This window comes from Lagopus leucura, unplaced genomic scaffold, assembly GCF_019238085.1.
Source record: "Lagopus leucura isolate 7727_CA_CO unplaced genomic scaffold, USGS_WTPT01 Super-Scaffold_797, whole genome shotgun sequence".
Lineage (NCBI taxonomy): Eukaryota > Metazoa > Chordata > Aves > Galliformes > Phasianidae > Lagopus > Lagopus leucura.
The window spans coordinates 4,068,373-4,089,076 of NW_024962259.1; the positions used below are offsets into that span (position 1 = coordinate 4,068,373).

At 42.8% G+C, this 20,704-nt stretch overlaps 1 protein-coding gene across 5 annotated transcripts in view; it reads left to right on the top strand.

Annotated features, from left to right (window-relative positions):
* SPAG9 (sperm associated antigen 9) overlaps positions 1-20,704 on the top strand; it is a 57,905-nt gene that overhangs the window by 2,227 nt on the left and 34,974 nt on the right. For 4 of the 5 annotated variants that reach the window (XM_042865010.1, XM_042865012.1, XM_042865011.1 and 1 more), the window contains exons 2-4: positions 3,205-3,325; positions 12,113-12,183; positions 19,750-19,844. In XM_042865010.1, coding sequence (XP_042720944.1) covers positions 3,205-3,325; positions 12,113-12,183; positions 19,750-19,844 — 287 coding nt within the window. Of the gene's footprint in view, positions 1-3,204; positions 3,326-12,112; positions 12,184-19,749; positions 19,845-20,334; positions 20,659-20,704 lie in introns of those variants that run through there. The other variant, XM_042865014.1, reaches the window with a different exon arrangement.

Genomic DNA, 20,704 nt, shown 5'->3' on the forward strand with positions numbered 1-20,704 from the left:
CCCTTTGACACTGATTGTGATCTTTCTAATTGCTGTAATTTGCCTGGCTTTTAACATGGTGCACTTTGTGGTAGAGCTGGAGAAATAGAGGAACTTCCTATTGGGTTGTTCCGCTCACAGCAGCGCACAGCTTAACCTTCCTACCTAGTAATGAGGCAGTGAGCCCTGCAACAAAGAAGTGGGAGAGGATAAGAGATCTGGTGTTGTGTGATCTTACGTCTTTCTTCTGCAGGAAGAACTTGTTACTGCTGTGGTTTTGCGTGTCTAGCAGGAGTTTCACTTGGACCTGGAAACATGGGCAGTTTACTACAACAGCATCAACTTCATCCTTGGTTGTTTTCATCTCCATGTATTTTTATCTGCACTGTGTCTAGCTGAGCTGGTTCTGTAGCTGACCTTACGTGTGTACGTGAACACAGCTGCCTTTGGCTGGGAGCATCGTCACAGTGGAAGTTACTCAAGTGTTTGTCACAGGGTGATGAAGGCAGCCAAGTGGGAGGCACCCTCGAATCAGATATGCTGAGTGCTGCACCTGGATCACGTGTCAGGGAAGCATGCCAGCATGTAAGGGAGGAGGCAATAAAGACAAATGTAGGAAGAAATGCCTAATTCTGGTGACTGTATATTACCCAGTCACCAAATGATTGTTTGCTTGGGTGGTTGTTCAAGTTGTATATGCTACACTGTTCTGTGATTCACGTTCACATTCATTGCAATAATTATTGCGGTACGCTTAATATAGTGATAAATCTATATAAAGACTTGTATATCATATTGCTTTGTACCAGAGGCCTTTAAGAGCAGGTCAGACAAATGTCTGTCTGAAGTGACATAGTTGACGCTGCCTGGAGAAAACAGGGAGGAGTAAAAGGGAGTTACTAAACATAGCTTATGAAGGTATCTGAGGTTTGCATTTCAGCAGAAGGCACAAGCAGAAGGAGGTGTGCTTTGGATCCCATGCTTATACCTCATTGTATGTCAAAATTAGGATGCAGACAGGCATTACTCATCACAGACCAAGGGCCTTGAACAAGGTGGTCTTCTAAGGGCAGGCTGAGCCCTTTGCTTGCTCAGTGTCTTCTGTCATTGGAATGAGTGTTTAAAGACATCTTGCTGTCCTTCAGCTTGTTCTTTGTAGGAAAAAAAAAGCCAGAAAACTCGCTTCTCTTGGGAGTTGTAAGCTATGACTTTGTGGGCTAGAGAGGAAGTCACTTGGAATCGGAAATGCCAGGTTTTGCCTGCTTCAGTATTTCTTGCAACCAATAGCTTGGGTTGAAATGAGAGAATATCCAGTAACATCCAGTGAGCAGCCAGCGTGTTCCTGCATGTGCTGCTGCATCTTCTTTAAACAGTGCCAAAAGTGAGCAGTGCTCCAAGCGAATTGCCCACGTCCTTGGCTGCAGCGGTCGCCTGCCGGCCTGCTCTTCGCTTGGCGCTCACACAGGCTGTGTCAGGGCAGGCGCTCTGTGCGCTGGGCCGCGGGGAGCTGCGGCAGCACAGGCACTCCGTTTGGAGGCTTGGTCTGGAATAGCGCACAGCAGAGCGAGGGGGGGAAATTGACCCAGCTCTCCTCGGAAAATTCTTTGGGGATTTGTAACTTAGAATCTAACTTTAACAAAAAGAAGGCAAAATCCATGGAAAATTTACCCGAATCATTTAAAACAAAACCACTCTTAATGTGTGTGATTGAAGAACGTGAGGGTAAAACGATGAGTTTGAGTAGCAGCGGTGATTCTGAAGGCTTTGAACGGCTGTTTAGTCAAAAGTATAATTGTCACCAGCCTTCCCCAAGTTATGGGACACATCTGACTTATCATCAGAGAACCAGCTAGACAAAGATGTTACAGTTTCATGTTACAGTTCTTCCTCCATGTTTCCCATGTTTAATGTAGCAGTCTGTGTTGGCATTAAGCCCTGGTGCCAAATTTGTGTCAAACTTTGAAGTCCCTTTATAAAAGGGAGTCTGCTAAGAATGAATAAGCTGCACATGACTTGAATTTTCAATGTGGAAGGGGCAAAGCCATTGTGTCATCTACAAAGGAGAGATTGAACAGGTTGTGAGTTTGAGATTTTTGTTCGTACGCTGTCAAACAGATGATCCTAAACATCTTGGAGGATGTGACATACAAAGACTTTTTCACATCTGTCTTTTTGGAGCAGGGAAGAACTCATCTTTAAGTTGCAGAACCCAGAGCAGCTGTACCTGGGCTAGTGTCAGCTGCTGCTCAGTTGCTTTTGCTTCAGGCACAGTCATATGAATGCCATTTGTGGTCCTGTGATAGCTGTGCAGAGCTTGCCTGAAAGGAACTCTTGTTCCACTACATAGATGTTGATGCATTTCTACGTTTGAGATATTTCTTAATAATGGTTCCGCCCTTCTGATGACCCCACTAAGCTGACCTCTTTCGTAGAGTGAAAAGCTATGATCCCTGTGTTGGTTAAAGCTTTGGAAATATTACCTTCAAATAACATGTAACGTACTGTTTATAAGGGGTTCACATAACTCTGCTTGCACGTGTTGCTTTTTCATGGTCCCAACAAGAAATGGTACCTGATAAAACCACTTCCCACTGCCACAGTAAGCTGTTACCCTGTAACTGATGGAACTGTAACTGTTGGGAACTCTGGGACTTTGTGAGTGATGCCTTGGTAAACCAAAGTAGCAGAGGATGTGATGGGCACTGCTGGAGTGCGTCCATAAGCAGCTGTGTTAGCTGCTGCAGCGGGGGCTGTTGTGGCTTCCCGGTGAAGGTGTGCTTGGCCAGTGCTCATTCAAATCAAAGGATGCTGAGGGCTGTGTTTGTGTGCAGGGTTGGCAGGCAGTGTGTGGAGGTGGGATGGAATGAACCCATTCACTCCTCTTGGTCCCAGGTAGGTGTCTCTGAGAGCTGATCCTTGGTAGCAGTGATGCAAAGCGAGCTAGGCGGGATGCTTGAGCAGTGGATGCCAGAGTGGAGCATAATTGGTGTCCTTCATGGTTAAGTGTGGGCTGTAGATCTGTTGTTTTGGAAACCTGCTTATTACCATTCTTTGCAGTAAAGCCCTCTGTATGTTCTTCTGTGTGCTGCTTGAAGTGCAGGGCTTTCTACTTTAAAACAAATCTGGGAATGGCTGTATCTGTTGCTTCTGTATGATCTAGTAGCTTTGGTTAGGCTTCTAAGTTTTGTTTAATTGGATCTAATTTCAGTGTATTCTTCTGTCTAGAAATTCATTGAGTTTGAGGATTCTCAAGAACAAGAGAAAAAGGACTTGCAGACCAGAGTGGAAGCATTAGAATCACAGACTCGACAGCTTGAACTAAAAGCAAAAAACTATGCTGATCAAAGTGAGTACAACCAGATTGCACTTCATTTAATGTGACATTATTGTATTTAAAATTTATTTTGTACATGGGTAATCATATGCTAAGTATCTGTGCTGATTTCTGTGTTTTCACAGGTAACTCCTGTGCAAGTTTGTTTTCCTTAAGATTAAGGCAAAACAATTAGACGCAGGCTATGTTATTGTTAACCTGATTCTTCTGATGTCTGCTCTTTTGCTTTCCATTTAAATCATGCTGTGTTCTTGCTTAACATCTTCCTTAGGAGATGTTCAGAATTTATTTTATGACAAATAACTACGGAATAAACTTTCTCATGAGCAAACTTGTTTTATTGAACCATTGTCTGTCCTAAAAATAAATGTGGCCTTTAACTTTAGAAGTGCTGCTGGGTTGATTAATGCTTCTTATTCTAATCAGCATTTGTATGATTTTTGAATTATTATGAGGCATTTAGCTTTTACAGAAAAACAGTTGAGTGCTTCTACTATGAGATGTTCTGTGAAATTACAAAACTTGAAGAAACTTTGGAGAAAATGTAGCAATGGTTTGTTAGCCTGAAGTAGCGAGGTAGGAAGCGAATGTAGTGCAGCTTAAGCTTCCAGCTGGGCTGCAGGCTGAGCCAGTGGTTGATTGATCATGAGTTTGTCTACTTCTAGTTTTATGAACAGTAGAAAAGTAATACATTAAAATGCCTTAAAAATCCCCTTGTTTCATTTCCCCTGCCCCTAGAAAGACCTGTGCTGCTATTCCTTATTTTCCTGTGAGTCTGTTAAGGGTTCAGTGAAGGTTATGATTTTTGTTTTCATTAAATTTCATCTAGCAGAGTATAGAGATAACGTTCATATTAATTCAAGTGATCAATTTGTCCAGCTGATGACAGGTGATTGAAAGCTAACTTCTATTGACCTAAGACTGGAATGTCTGTTAATACCCAGCTTTTATTGCTGGGCTGCATACAAATGTGGTGACAGCTTGTATCAAGCCTGGACAGGTCAGGATAAGATCTGCTTCTAGAAGCAAGCTGCCAGCTGTCAGAATACCCCTTCCTTCAATGATTGTTTCTCTTTTGTTCCTCCTTAGTCACTTTTGTACCTGTAGTGCAACAAGACAGAGCTTTCTTTTGTCAGCTTAATTATTCTGTGAAGTCTAGTTCTCATGGTTGTGAGTGGGTCTGCAGCCAGGTAGGAGTACTGGTGCACTGGTGTTGTTACGAAAGTAGATGGCATGCACAGCTGAATCTTTCCAGAGTTTGACCTGTCAGAACAATGGGAACTTCTTGTCTTCCTGTGCTGTGACTTTTGTTAGCAGACTCCATGATCTGTTGGTGACTTTGAATGCTGTTGGCAAAACATAGTGGCAGGTTCTTTTACAGGTCTGTTCAGTTTCATGTTCTCAGGTTCTGTACAGACAATTCCTCTGATGAAACCAGGATTATTAATTTCCAGTAGTTCATAGATCAGGTCAGGATAAAAACTGGTTGTTGTATAGTATACTGCAGTATCAGAAATACGAGGGTTGTTGTGAATGGGAATGTGTATGGTTGAAAGCAGCAGCCAAAAACAAATGCTAGAAGCAAAGTAGGGTGGTCTATTTTGGTAACGAAGGGCAGTATGTCCAGAATGCCTGCTCTCTGTGTCCACAGCCCAGGTGACTTGTTAGTGGGGGGACCCTGTGCTCTGACAGCAGGATTATGGCATTGAGATTGTGTCATATAACATCTACTGTCACTTCGGTCACTACAATAAAAGAGAACAGATTGCACAGGAAGAGGCTTTTGGGTTCCTGCTAACATGCGGCAGCAGGCTTGGGGTTTTGTTGCAGAAATTGCACTTGGTGTTATGCACATCAATATACTCCATCGTGAACTGCTGTGAATCTGTTGACATGAAGCGCTTTTTGCCTTCAGCATTGAGTGTGTCTGTATGTACAATTTTAGGCCTTTAATTACATCGTGTATGTATTGTTAATAAAACTGTTTGCATGACGAACTCATTTGTTCTGGTGGAACCACTGAATTGTGGCTAGAACTATTTTTTTGTGAGAAATACTGCTGTTGAAACAGTTACCACAGTGGTATGAAGTTCTGGAGTTAGGTTCAGTTTAAGCCATTCAGAAATCTTTGTGATGGAGAAAAGCCTTTTGTCTTGGTGGCATTTCAAGAAATGATAGAGCTGTGTGGAACATTGGGTTTTACTTATGATTTGGGTTGGTAATGTTGTTTAAGACAACATGAAAGCCCTACAAATCCTTGAAATGTTGCCGATGCCGTGAGATCAAAGAGGCACGAACATGGCTGTGAGCACCTCATGACTATTATGCAACTGAACTGTTTCTGGTGATCTACATTTCCAGGGTGTGAGAGCCATACTGCTGTGTATATTCCTGAACTAGTCTAACTTCACTGTATTCTCTCCTATTTTATAGACAAATCCTACGATACCAAAGATGCCGATATTTTAATTCAGTGGTTGCGATTTTGAGTCTTCCAGCTGTGTTTCTTTTTCTCTTCAACTTCCTATACCACTATCTGTGCATTTAAATGGGCCTGTGGTATTGCTGACTGTTACCATTCTGAGCAGTGGTAGAGTTATTGCTGGTAACGGAATTGGGGGTGCCTGGCACAGGGATCAGTAAGCAGATACAGGAAGGCCAAGCCAGGTTTTATCAGAGTACAGAGTCTGAGATAGCAACGTCAGTTTATTGGATACCACTTAATGCATTACCTGTAATTAGTGTCGGTGGAATGCAGTAGATAGTAGATGAAAATGGGATGTCAGAATGCAGTTATTGATCTACTTTCCAGTCTCAGAATTAAAGCATTTTTGAGCCTTACAGACAGCTCTGTGAAACACTGTTGTGTGGTTTTGCCAAAGCATGAGCCTAGGTGTGGAATTTAAACACTTCTGGGTGTATTATATCATGGAGATGGACTGGGTAGCTGTCTGCTGCCTTTGGGCTGGAAATTACAATTCTTGCTGTTAAGTACTGTGCACAGATACAGGAGTTCAGATGCTGGGTGACCTTTTTGATGCCTTCTGATGAAGAATAACTGTAAGAGTGAGTGATGATTTGTTTTGGCACAAAATAAGTAGTTTAAACTCTTACTACTGCTTAACGCTGAAGTTGGAGTTAGTGAAATGTTACAGTAGCCATTATTGGTATTTCTGCTGTTTTCCAGGAGATGCTTAATAATGTAGAATGGAAAATGGGTAAGAGGTGGAGTGCATCTTTGAAGGTAACTCCGTGTGCTAAATGGTATCCAACCCTTGAGCAGAGTAGATAATATTCTCTCCTACTTAAGAGTTTATGTGCTATACCTCACAGCAACTGAGTTACCTCACAAATTAAATGAACAGCAGTGAAAAGCATGAAAACAGTATTTACATTGTTTTGCAGCTGAAAATGATGTTTCACTGGAACAGGCTGCCCAGGGAGGTGGTGGAGTCTCCTCTGGAGATGTTCAAGACCTGCCTGGATGCCGACCTGTGCGACCTGCTGTAGGGAACTGCTTTGGCAGGGGGTTGGACTCGATGATCTCTGGAGGTCCCTTCCAACCCCTACAATTCTGTGATTCTGTAAAATTGTCAGTTTTTACTGACTTAGATTTCCCCATGTGAAACTCAGAGATCTGTTTTTTTGTTTTTTTTTTTTCCATTGCAATATTAATGATTTTATACTTGAATGTATTGAAATAATCATCACTTATGTCTGTATTGCATTGCAGAATCATTCAGTGCCAATTGCATCGAGGTTTTCTTGTTCTTCCTTCTGGTTCATGACATGGGGAACTAAAAAAGAAAATCTTCTGTGCACTTAGGTATCATGTGAGATTATGTTTGTGGCCACATCCAACCAGCTGGGCTGGAATAAACCTATCATTTGAAATTGAAGAAGTGGGAAAAGCATCTTATTTTGTGTCAACCAGTTACTAGTTACTGTGGTTCAGTTTTTCCTCCATATGTTACAAATGTATTTGTTTGCTGTCAGCCACAGCCTAAATCAGTGAGCTGCCACACTGCTGCTCTGGAGGAGGAATAGGAGAGGGGAAGAGGTGGCAGCCTGGGCCAGCAGTGCCCTGGGAGTGCTGGGAGCTGCAGGAGGCAATGAAAGCCTGAGTGGCAGGGGCAGATGCCCGTTGCGTTAGTGCCCATGCATGGGATAAAGCACTTGTGTTTGTGTTCAGTGGCTGTGGTGTCAGTTTGTTCCGGGGGGGCGGCAGGGGGAAGGTGTGAGGAGTTGCATTCTGGATATGCTGGTAAGCTACTCCTGCTGAAAGGAGCGCACAGGTGTAAGGGTTTGGTTACAGAAACGTGCTGCTGTTGTGTGGCTCTGTGGCCTGGCAGCCCATCGTCTCAATTTGCACTGCTGGTTTTCTCTGTAAGTTTCCGTTGTGCCTCTGTCCTTGGGTTGGTGTTACCTGAGCAGGGAAGGTCGGTGCCAGCCCTCCCAGGGTCCTATGGGAGCTACAAAGCAAGTTAAATAGCATGAAGGTCCTACAGATGTTTAGAGACAGAGTCAGTGCATGCCGTTTTCAGAAGCTTTTGTTGTCAGTCTTTAGGAAAAATTTACTGTTAGCTGAAATGTCTTTTGTTTGTTTTATAACTTGATCAGACATGAATTCCTGTGACAGCAGAGGGCACCTCTGAGTTCTACAGGGAAGTGCAGCGCAACGATGTGCTGTTGTTTCTTTAAATCAGAGGTTTAACACTTAAATCCTTCCCCTTCTCTTCCCTCACATGTTAGGTGGGTGTCTGAGGCTGACACCAGCCTCGTAAGCATCTTTTATAAGAGCTACAGATACATGCAGAATGGATTCATATTAACTTTAGCTGTAATGATGCTGCTAGCTCTGCTCCTAACTACTGTTAAAATGTTTCAGATTTCAACCTTGAATCTGGCAAGTCAGACACACAGATATCAAAACCTTGCAGTAATAACCTCAACTGTTTAATCTTTGAGGGCATCTATTAGCTTCCTTAGATTGAGACATTACCAGGGGTTTGTGGTGTGGGAATCGACAGTCCACTAGATGGAGCAGAGCGTGCGGTTAGCTCAGGAGCCCACAAAGACTCGTGCTACTGCACTGGAGGCTAAAATGAAATGGAGTAGGAAAATAGAGCAGCAATTGACCTGCTTCAAAGTAAATCTGCTAATGTGCCTGAGCAGTAGTGTGAGAGTAGGCTGAAACCAGCTGACATTAGTAACTGCATATGTGTGTTTTTAAATTAAGGGAGTAGTGTGCTAGTGGTTTGGATGGCAAAGTTTACTGTAATCATTCTGTTGTGTTTCCGGGTCTTATCACTTTCAAGCTAAATACTTGTTTGATAGCTTCAGTCCCTGTTTCAGTCAGTGGATGTCGTGTCTGTTCTTTAGCAGCTTACTGGATCATGAAGTCCTACTGGCTTTTAGGATTGGTTATTCTTGATTTGTACATTTGCAGTGGGACCAGCTTTTAAGAGCAGAGTTAGATGAATGCTGTCCAAGGAGAGCCTTCGGGTGGTCATATGCCAGGAAGGGTTCATTAGTGAGCTGGGACCTTGTCCTGCCTCGTGTAGCAGGAGCTTAGTTCCATCCCAAAGCATCCCACGGGCTTGATTTAGTGTTCTAGCAGGCCTGTTTTTCTTTCTCCCCCTCAGGCTTATCAGCAGTTTGAGGCAGAGGACAACATACAGATGGAGGGTGTGCCAAACTTGGTAAAGCCAGCAGACTTGGGAGGTAAGCCCTGATTCCTGAAAAGGCAGGGTGGGCAGCTAGTCACACAGGTCTCTGTAGTGCTGTCAAGATGTAGGCACTCCAGAGGCTTCTATAATTTATTGGAATGCATAAACTCCTTTTTTAGGCTTGATTGGTTTGATTTGAGAGGATTTGTGCTCGGATTGGTGCTTGAAGTCATTGAATGTGTTAGGGTATTCATAGGGCTGGAGAAGTTTGCAGTTGGACTTGGAGCATGAGTCTGTAGTAGCGTTCCTATGGGATGCTTTCATACTGGAGGTTGGACACCAGAGGGTACCCTGGGTCATCCACTCCTTTATGCAGTGGCAAAGTGAAACAGAGCTGACAATAATTCAGCAGTTCAGTTTAAATGTGCTTCTGTGTGCTAGTGGGAGGCTTTTTGTCTTCTGTTTTGTTGCAGTTAACTTCCTGTTCCTGCTGATGGGAATGCATGTTTAGTAGTGACTCAATGGGTTTGTTAGCTTTTGGGGCCAGAACCTCACAGTAGTCTTCAAAAGCTTTCTGTGCTGTTCTTTGCTAGATTCAGGTACTGTGTGCGCAGTGATCTGGAGGGAATATGCGATCTCTTCCTCACTATTCAGCTGGGAGTGAGTTCGAGTGGATTCGTGTGGTCAGGATCATCTCCTTGATGCAGAGGCATGGTCTGGCCAGGACAGGTTACCTGTTGGCATTGGAAAGGCTTCTTTTGAGGTCTTTTGATGTCGATCGGAGGGTATGTAAGCTTAGTTTACTCATGCTTGTGAGTGAAGCTCCCAGCTGTAGGGCTGTAACATGGGTGCATCCCTCCAGGAGCCTTTGTGGCTTGGAACTTCCGTGCATAATAACAATTCTGTGACTTGATTTCAGGAAACATTTAAAATTGGATGATAAAAGGAGAAAACAGCATGCTTTGTTATGGAACCACAGCCACTGTGCAAGTGCTTGTTACATGGATAGCAGCGGGCAGTGCTTTTGTGGATTTCACAGAGGAAAGGAAGGGTATTTGCAGTGTGTAGTGTGGCGCTTTAATTGTTGTGAAATACATTGTGTAAGGTAATTCTCCCAGAACCCTCCTGATAAAAAGTAATCTGGAGTCAGCTGTCCAGACGCTGGTGTGTGGTGCTGGGTCGGAGTGCATCGCCAGCATCCTTTAGCTGCTGGTGAGGCTGCATTGAGCTGAGGCCCGGTGTGGGCTTAGGATGGGGCAGGCAGTGGGTGCTGCAGGGCTGCCATGCTGCTCCATGGCTCCTGGACACCATTTCTGGGAAGGCTGCACAAAAGACAAAGACAATCAGTGACGTGCTTTGTGTTTCCAGGCTGCTTACCTGTCCTAAAGCAGGTCTTGCACAGCTGAAAGGTTGCCGGATCCATGGTCTGTGAGGGAGAGAACTTGGATGCAAAGCCAGGAGAATGTGGATAGAGAAATGAGGACTGCTTGAGCTGCTGGGCTCTGCCTTGCAGCTGTGAATGAGTTATTGCTTGGAATAAACCAGGCTGTCTGATGGGCATCTCTTGTAAAATGTTTTTCTGACTACTATGCCCATCAGTCTAAGATCCTGAGTAAAATTTGTTTTGTCATGTCATGCTTTGTAATTACAGGTACTGACGCTTCTTTCCATGGGCGCTTACTGTAGATTTCCATCTAATGTGCTCCTGTATGAGGAAACTTAGGAGATCTATTGCCTAAAAATAATGAACTAAATCCTTCCATTTTTCAGATGTAATGTTTGTGTCCTTCGTTGCCTCCCAAAAATGCAGATTTGCATATGTATTGTGCAGCAAAAATACATAGACAGATGTAAAAACTGTTGTGTTTTTGACTGCTGCTTAACCCAGAGAGCTCTTATTCATCCTGATAATGGTCAGAAAGGAAAGCATTCAATCTTCCATTACTATAAATGAAGCTTGATTTAATACTTTTGGTGAGGTATTTATAGGTGGAGTGCAAAAGGTTGTGTGAAGGAATTTAACGTTCTTATAAAAGCAAGATTAGATTAGGAGCTCAAGGTGTTTATTATACAGACTGGAGCGAAGAGACAACTGTGTCCTTCTGTTCCAGTATTTAACTCAGGCAAAGATTTTTTGTGATTGGAGCCTACATGCAATAAAATATTGAGGCAGAACACAGATAGTTGGAGCAAAAAGGAATGAGAATTGATTTTCAGAATACCCAGTCAGCAATAGCAAAATGTGCAAATAGCAAAGAAAGTGCTGGCATTTGTCTTCAGATAATGTGCTTGGCAATGTGTCTCTGGGGGTGAGTAACTATAAATTCTGAGTTTCCCAGGGTATTTAAACAAATGGAATATGGAAAGGGAGCCTCAGTTACAGAACTTGAAACACCTGCTTATATCACAGAAGTATCATGCCATGGTATACCCAAAGAGAATGTTGGAATGCACGTGTAGAACTAGCAGCAAAAAAGATCTGTTATTTCTAGTTCATCTCCTTTAATACTAATGTATTTCCTGAGATGTTACTTAAATCTGCTAGATGTGTTTTCATTTCTTGCAATGCTTACAGAAGTATTCAGATATTTTTTCAGTGAATTGATTACCTTAATACTCAGGGAAATAGGAGTGAATGTGACTTGAAGCTATTAAAAATACTTTGTTAGATAAATTTGCTGTAGAGAAATTTGCTTTAGGAAACCATTGTAAAGCCTTAACCAGAGCTCACAGTTCTCATCCTATGTTGAGTGCAGCTAAGTGATGCAGCTTCTGCTTTTCTTTAGGTCTGTCCTGTTCATGTGTGGGAAAAATCTGGAGTCATGCAAGCAGTGAGCTGTTCTTGAATGTGAAAATGTTTTTGTTGGGCTGGAGATCAGCTGGGGGAAATAATTAGTGCTTTGGATTTCAAGGACTGCAATTTGTAAGATTGGGATGCTATTTTCAGGAAGTTCCAGTGACAAGAGGTTAAGAATAGAAAAACTGCCTTACTTTTTTATTCTGCTCTTTCCTATTCATTACTAAGAATATTCTTGTGTCTGCTCTAGTTGACTAATCCTGAACAAATCAAAACTTTTTTTTTCAGTTTCATGAATCCAGTTTTAATTCCTCTTTCAATTTTATCTTCTAGTTAGCAGACTTGAGGAGAGGGAGGCAGAACTCAAGAAAGAATACAATGCTCTTCATTCAAGGCATACAGAGGTAGGTCATTACATGGAGATGAATTCAGAGTACCTTTATGGGCTTTCCCGTAGATGAACGTTCTTGTTCTGAACAACTGGGAAAACTGTGGGATGTTGTTGTTGACTTGTTAATGCTTGGGTGTTTGTATTGTTAATATTCATTGTAAACTGATGTTGTTCAACATGTACTTTTCATCTCATTCACATCTGCGTGCATGTTTTTCCATGGTAGTTTGCTTATACATTTGTCAGTTCTGCAGCTTTCTTAGGTATTCAGAATTTGAAAACAAACAAAAATTTGCTTTTTCATGTGTTAATTATGATTACTCATCAGAGTGCATTAGTAAACTTCAAAGAAATAGAAACAGAAGTACAATCCTGGCTCTCTATCAGCAGTTTTCCTGAAGTATTGGTCTTGTGCTGTTCAAGAAGCAAACAAGCTCAGAAGCAGTCCTACTGAGAGTTGTGATCAGAAGTCCATATCGTGCTTAGTGGTAGCTGCTACAGTGATGGCAGTGCAAGTCTGACTTCGTCTGTGAAGTTAAATAAAACAATAGCAGCACTACTGAAGTCAGATCTGGAGCAAAAAGGGACTGAAATGCTTTGTCTTCTCCCATGCAGGGAGGCTTGCTGCCTAGCTAGTGTATTTATTTCAGTAAGGAAATCACTAAGTTTTGTTAATAGTTCTGATTAGTTTGAATAGTTCATCACTGAGCACAGTTCCTATTCTTCCCTTATTCTGATCGCTTGCTTTCTTCCCTGAGAGCTCACATAGCTGGGTTGAGATCCCTGCTGGCAGAGGGGAGAGCAGTATTGATATTCCTGGTTCAAAAGATGTAGAGAAAGAAGCAAGTGTGAATGTTGGTTTTGGTTGCCCTTAATACATGGCAATTTTAAGATGAACGTCCTGTAACAGAGACAACAGCTGGAAGCGGTTTGGAACTGCAGCTGGTTAAGAGTTCTGAGTATTGCACCGAACTTTTGCTCTTCGTATTTTCTTAATTTGTGTTTGTTGAAATCTTACTGTAGTCAGGATCGAGTTTGGTACTGAATAGTTACTCCAGAGTGCAGCATCTGTTGAAAACCAGAAATCTAACTGAAACAAGAACTGACAGAGCTTCATGCTGCTCGCTTGCTTAAGTTCTGCCTCCTTTTGAGCTGGGAAGCACTTGAAGTGCTGTGCCTGCAAGGTGTGGTGTGGTTAGAACCTATGAGCGCTGTCACAGTGGAAATGGCACTGTTTCTGTTGAATCTGCTATTGCAGCGTTGAATTAACTAAGTGTACTGGGCACCATTAATTCAATGCAATCTAATGAAACATTCCAAATATCTTTTTACATAGGTTTTGCTCCAAAATGGACAGCGGCCTCTACTGGTTTGATTCCAATTTATTAAGTGCTTTTATTCTTTCATCTGCTTTCTTTGGTGTAGGGAAAGTCTTTGTTGGGCTTTATTATCACCGAGGTGACTGTGTCCTCCCTTAGGAAGGAAATAAGCTGTATCAGCGTTTTAATGCTGGTTTCTGGCATGTATTTCTCACTTATGGAGTGTCTGTAATAATCCTGTTCTCCCCTCTTCCCTTCTGAAACTTCCTGCTTCCCTTTCTCCCAACATACTCAAATGTCTATGTAGGAAATCAACTTTTTTTTTAAATGCCAGATGTTTTGGCCAGTACTCTGCCTACTTTAAGCCCGAAGTTATGAAGTGTATTGGGTTAAATGCTTCTGTTACAGTGTTTCTGAAACCTCTTTTTATGTTGGCCTTTTCCTAGGAAGGAATATTTCTTTCCTTCTCAATTAGCATCACCATTGTCTTTGCAAGTGGTCAATCTCTGGTGCTTATTGAAATAATGATTAACCAAATAATGAACAGAGAATTCATTGGTTTTTTTTTTAACTCTAAGATGTTGGCAATGATTGCTCTGACATGTCACACTGAAAATGCAACATGACTGTAATTTCTGCGATCTTAACTTCTAGCAGTTGTTCTCCATTCCCCCTGCTTTTGCTGCTTGCTTCCCTTCATCTCCCCTCCCAGAAATACAGTTTAGCATTTCAGGCTTGGATGGCTTCTTCTCCCTCTGGCCTTTCTTGAGGCCCTGTGACCATGTCTTCTTTCAGCTGTGGCTGGGCTACTCTTATGAGTTCCACATTATCAGAATGGACCAACACTTCCTTAAACTGGCCAGACCATGGGAAGTTATGCCTGCAGCGTGATGCAGAGTCCTGAATCTCTGATACGGCGCGTGGAGTGCTCCATCCAGCTCAGCCTGCTGGGCATGGTGCTCTGCATAGTGGCTCCGGGCTGCCAGCCTGCTCTGTGAGGAGCTGCCTGCAGCTGCAGAGACAGCAGCACTGCCCTGACTTGCTGAAGTTCAGGAGACAGGATTTAGCCTTGATCCTTTTGTCTAATTAGACCTTTCATCTCTTTTATGTACAGTGAAAGATGAGTGTGAGTGCAACGTATTCCGTAAGCTTCCTCCCCTGCAAGTCGTCTGTGCTTGAGCTAACTGGCTTGATGATGAATGGATTAGCATATGGTTACCTGAGCAGTTGAGTGGCAGACTGGGGGGCAGATTGCATAGCTGGACACTTGCAGTAGGTGGCTGGGAGGATGACATCTTCAGACAGAGCAGATGTATAAACGCAGCTTGAACGTGTTCTCACATCCCTGCTGTGACAAGTGATGTGCCAGGTCTTGCTCTGATCTTGCTCTGCTTGGGTACCCAGAACAGATGAGCAGTAAAGCAGTGTGCTGAGCTGTATTTTAACTTCTGGAATTATAACTTTGCAAACTATTGTTTCCCTCTTTCTATAGCTATAAAGGACCAGATGCAGGAAATGGTCATACAGCCACAGTGACACTAAGTGAGAAGGTTAAAGGGTTGGCAGTGGTCTAATCCAAAAATCTTTGGATCCTTGTTGTGTAGACTTCAGAAGAGAATTCTGTTTCTTAATTGTAGCTTATCTCAAATACTGTTCTATTTCATATAAAATTGGTTCCTTGTATTACCTGTTAAAGGGGACCTGTTTCCTGCAGACTCTTGCTGGCATTTGTTTACCTTCATTGCAAAGAGCTGCAGTGACTTGCAGCAAGCCCAATGTAGGATGACAGTATTTTTTTTCTGTACAGATGATAGGGAGCTTTTTTTTTTTTTTGCTTTTTTGTTTTGTTTTGTTTTAAAGGCTTGGCTAAAAACTTTGTTTACTACTCAGCTGGAAAACTGAGGCCAAACAGTGCTTCAACATTTTCTTGACAGTTGAATAACACCTGTAGCACTTCTCTGCCCAGATGCTCACAGTGAAGCTCTTTCCTGTTCAAGCGAGCACTTACAAAACAACAAAAACAACCTTTGGGATGTGCAAGGCTAACTAAGATGGTTCGATATCTCTTTTCCTGACACACAGAATAAGGGCTTAGTTTAATGAAGCATAATTGGGCCATGCAAGTTGCTGGCTGTTTTGCACTGATACGATGTGACAGAACAGTGAGCCTGTCTCTGGCACTGGACATGCACCCTGTCAGGTTCGTTTGGGTAAGCACGTGTCCTGAACCAGTCCGCTGCTGGGAAACTGGAGGAGAAGGCTTAAGTGAAGATCTCTGTTTACAGCCGTGGCTAGGCATGGTGCCAGTCTTAGCACCCTTAGGTTAGACTTGCTGTTCCACAAACTTTTCTACAGCCTTATGCTAAGCGTTAATAGTTTGATGGGTAAAGCCTGAGTTGAGGATCTTTACATGTTTTGTGCCCACCAGTGACATCATCTTTTATGTGGGTTAAGATGCGTCGGGTTCATCAGTGGCAATGGTGCTTGGGTGACAAGCTCATCAGAAACACAGGTGTAAGAGAGTTGCATGGAAACATATTTCGGATTTCTATATTGAATCACAGAGATTCTAAAAATATTAATTACCTTATTAGATCTAGATTATGTGGGACACACGAAGATCTATATATACGGTGACACATTCCCAAAGGCAGGAGCTGCTTGTGTTGAACCTGGCTGGCTGTGCCAGGTGAGCAGTGATGCTGTTGTGCAAAGCCTGAGCTGACAGCAAAAGAGCTGCTGCAGCTGTCCTAGGGGAGCTGGGGCACTGACACAGAAAGGAGTGAAGGAAAGAGAAAGAAAGGTGCCAGGATGTCCACAACCTGGTTAAAGAAAAAAGTCCCAGTTACCATCCTGGAACTGTCTTCATACGTACTTGTGTGTCTGTATTGGGTGAACATGTTTGTAAGGGTGGAAATAGGAACCAGTGCCAGGATGCTTGTTGCCCTTCTCTGAGCACTTGCTGAGGTTCATGAGGTAGAAAAAGCAGTGCCTTACAGTTCTAGATTTTGTCACATTTATGAGGAGACAAAACCAACTATTTTTTTTGAGATGGAAAGGTAACACATGGCTATTGCTTTATACTCAAGGGAAGTGGCTTTGCTGTTTATGTTGTAATATGTTGAAAGCTCATTATAGTCAGTTTGCGTGTATTGTGCCCTGGGATGTGCTGATGTGAATTCTGAAATGCCGTTAGCTATGTAAGGTAAATTTTCCAAGTTCTGAGTTATCTTTAATCCTTTCAGGTATTGGTAACTGAGCAATGTATGTAATCACAAAAATGGTGGAGTGGTCAGTGTTTGTTATGGCATCTCTGGAGTAATCAGTCATTCAGAATGTTTCTGTCCTTTTGTAGGCAGCAAAATGAATGGTCAGTAGCAAAAGGTTAAGAATGATGAAATAATTTGACTCCAACTTCTGTGAAGGAAGACAGTAGTTGGGCTCCTGTGTTTATTATCTGCTCTTTTCTGTGGCGTGTGAGAACAGTACATGCTCCAGTTAGTCAGTCAGTTGTCAGTAATAATCAATCTTTAGATGGATGTGTAGTTTTAAAACGGCAAAATCCATGATCAGATTTTGAGCTCTCAGAATTCAAGCACATTAATTTGTTAGACTTGTTATGGATGAGGATGGTGCACTTTGAGGATGATCTGAGATGTGAGCAATTTACGTTGGAAGGGCTGCTGGATGTCATCTGGTTCGAACCCCAGTAGTTTTGGAGGGAGTCTTCAAAACTGTGTTGTAAAGGAGCACTTGGGGTGCTGACTTCTCAGTTAATTGCAACACTGAATTAATTATGTCACGTTTCTGACTGAACTGATTTTCACAAGCCCACATGCTGTGTCTATTGCTGCTCCCTGTGGGCAGGAAAGGAGGATGAGGAGCTTCACTCCTTGGGGACCTCATCCTGCTGTTGTCAGCCTCTGTGTTTGTGAGCCTGCATGGAGGCAGTATGTGGGCTTCACACAGTGGTGCTGCTGTCCTGGTTTTTGGGATGCTGCAGGCGCTGTAGTCTGGGTCTGCAGAGGAACAGCTGTGCTGTATGTGCATGAGATGCACACCTTTGCCTTTCTCATCTTACTTTTTTGTGTCTTTCCAGCTTACAGGCTTTGTGCTGAAGTATGCAATCTAAGGATTTGCTGCTTTTGCCATCAGCACTGTTTTCACCCGCAGAGCAGTGCTCAACTACTAAGTCCTTTAAGTTGACCTGCCCTCTAGCCTCTGTGTGCGGGTAATAAATGTGATGAGATGTTTCAGTAAACAAAAGAGGAACAGAGTGAGGGAATGGTAGAAAGGTTAGATCGTATACTTTGCTGTATATTTTAATGACCCAACTGTTTCTTTGCATGCTATCTTTTCCTGGAAAGTTGCTGATTACTTACATTTGGGTTGACCTTTGATCAGTAATTCCCTCTGTGATGATGGGGATGAATGGATGGGATGCAGAAGGGTCTTATTTAAATTTCAAGGTTATCCCAGAGGGGAAAAGTAACCCATTGTATTTCTAAAATCCTTTGAATTATAAATTTGTTGCCACGTAGTGCTGTGCACGGGAAGCATTGGAACGGCCGGCTCTGGCTGCATGATGGGAACAGCTAAAACAATAAGCATGGGTAGCTGAAGGTGGAGTTCTCATTTCATTTCCTTTGAATGCTTCTGCATGTGAACGAGCTTTTAGAAATAATTCAGAGAACTAATGAAATGGTCGTAGTAAACCACTGCATTTGTATCATTTTGTTGGAGGATAAACTTTGTAAGCTTTTGACAGCAGTTAAAGTATATTATATAATGTTTCTCTAAAAATAGCAAGATAATTTTTTTTCTGTTCTGAGTTATTACTTCAGTTGAATGTGGGGCACAAAAGATCTGTTTGAACCTTAGCATGTAATATGTTGATTTGTAGACTATCCACCAGTTGGGGTATTTTAAACTAGTTTGCAATACAAGAATATTTTAAGATGAAGAGTATATATTTGCATGCAGCCCATGCTGGCTGCTGGTGTTTGGGGGGAAGCTGACATCCAGGATAACAGCACTGAGCTCCAGTCTTACTGGCCTTGGGCAGCCCTGACTTGCAAGTATCATGTAAATGGAGGTTTCAGTCCCGGTGTTTGTAAATACCCCTCAGAAGCAAAGGTTATGTAATGTTGGTTGTGCACATCTGTTTAATAACACTGGTCCGAAAGTGTGTCACCACCTAAGCTGGACTCCATGATCCTTGCAGGTCCTTCTAACTCAGGATATTCTGTAAAACTGGTTTCTTAATTTCATTCAGTAGATAGATATATATATATTTTTTTTTAGATGAAACCTGTGTCTTGAATATGTTTCAGAGAAAAATATCTGCTCAACTCTTGTGTGGTTTTCAGTTCTCAGTGCCCTGTTCAACGTCCGCGTAGAAATGCTGGAAATGCACGGTGTCAGGGCTCTCTTCATACTTCCCCAGCTTTCATTTGGAGGCTGGCCGTACCTGTGACTGCTTTGCACGTGCATCCCAGACCAACTGAGTGCTGAGCAGCTCCATCCTTGGGCAGATTGGAATCGGGTTGTTAAATAAGTCATGGCTGCGGGAGTCAGCGTTGGCCTGTGGCCATCTCTTAATGGGAAAGGAGCAAGCAGGCAGAACTCCTCCTGTGCTGAAAACCCAGAGGAACTCAGTGCTGATGAGAAGTCAGTCTAGATGGTTTGAAACCAAAGCTTGGAGTTCTCAAAGAGAAGTTAAATTGATACTGGTTTTGAAAGAAAGAAAGGAGATGTTGAATTCATTTATGCTCACAGAAAAAATCTGATTTTGTGTTATTCTTGGAGCGTATGCTGTCTCATCTTCATACTTCTTTTGCGGGTAGGCAATAACGAGCTGTACTGAATGTCACATCATACACTTGAACATCTGTTGACATGATGAGATTCTTAGCCTCTAACATGCATTTGAATGTGGCACTTGGGTTCAGAAATGTTATCTGTAACATCACGTGTGCTTTGGATGCTATTGCAGTGTTCCTTGTGCATGAAAGCACAAGTTCTCTAATTTTTTAATTATGGGATTCTCTTCTGGTTTGTGGCTTTAAACACTGTAATGTTGCTGCTTTTGTTCACCTATTAAATGTTTCTGAATGCTCTTTCTACTTTTAGCAGTAGAGGAAAAGGTTAGGTTTTATTGGCCAATAATTATGAAACTGTAATAGAAGTAACTAGCACTAAGCTGTTGGTTTGTGTTTTGTTTTTTTTTTTTTTTGCTGTTTCTCTGTCATTTTAAACAGATGATTCACAATTATATGGAGCACTTGGAAAGAACCAAACTTCATCAGCTAACAGGGGGTGATCAGTTAGAATCCACAACGCACAGTAGAATTAGGTAAGCTATTTATTATGCTCTCACCCTGAAATGAAAGAAAAATCCATTCGTTTGTGTTTGCAAGACTTTGTCCTTTAATCCTACAACAACGATTTGGCTGAATCAGGAAGATTTGTTGTATGATTGGAATGCAGCAAGAGAATAGTGTAGAAATCAGTAGAGAAAAGCCTTTGCTGTTGTACTGCTGAACGTTGAGATATATCCTGTGTATGCTATCTTAATTACAGCTTGTTTGGGTGTTTGCATAAAGGTAGGTACCAAAAAATATCCCGGAATAATTGCAGTCCGCTGCTGCTTTGTGTACAGGTTGATGGAGGTGGGTATCTTGATACTCACTTGTTCTGGGGGCTTGATGTGAATATATTATGCAGATTTGGAGCTTTCCAGCCTATGAGCTGCGTGAGGAAGGAGGGGAGAGCAGCTCCTGGGCTGGCTGTGCCTGCGTCCGCATCAGTGCTGCGAGGAGCTCCGGTGCGAGGGGGGAGGAGAGGTGATGTCATTGCTGTGGAGCTGCTGCAGAAGAGTGGAAAGCTGCTGCTGATGGCATTGTTTTTGTGGCAGCGGCTGAATGACAGACTGTGCCGACAAAGATACACCCCTGGCCCCCGCGTAGCCTTCCTGCTCCCGGCGTTTCACCATGCCAGCGCAGCGCCATGAATCCCGGATGCATGCTGCTATTTGTGTTTGGCTTCGTTGGCGGGGCGGTGGTCATTAACTCGGCTATCTTGGTGTCTCTCTCTGTTCTGCTGCTTGTGCACTTTTCTATTTCTACTGGCGTGCCAGCTCTGACGCAGAACCTCCCAAGGATACTCAGGTACTCTGACCCACTGAACCTTGGCTGCTCGAGCTCTCGCTTTTTC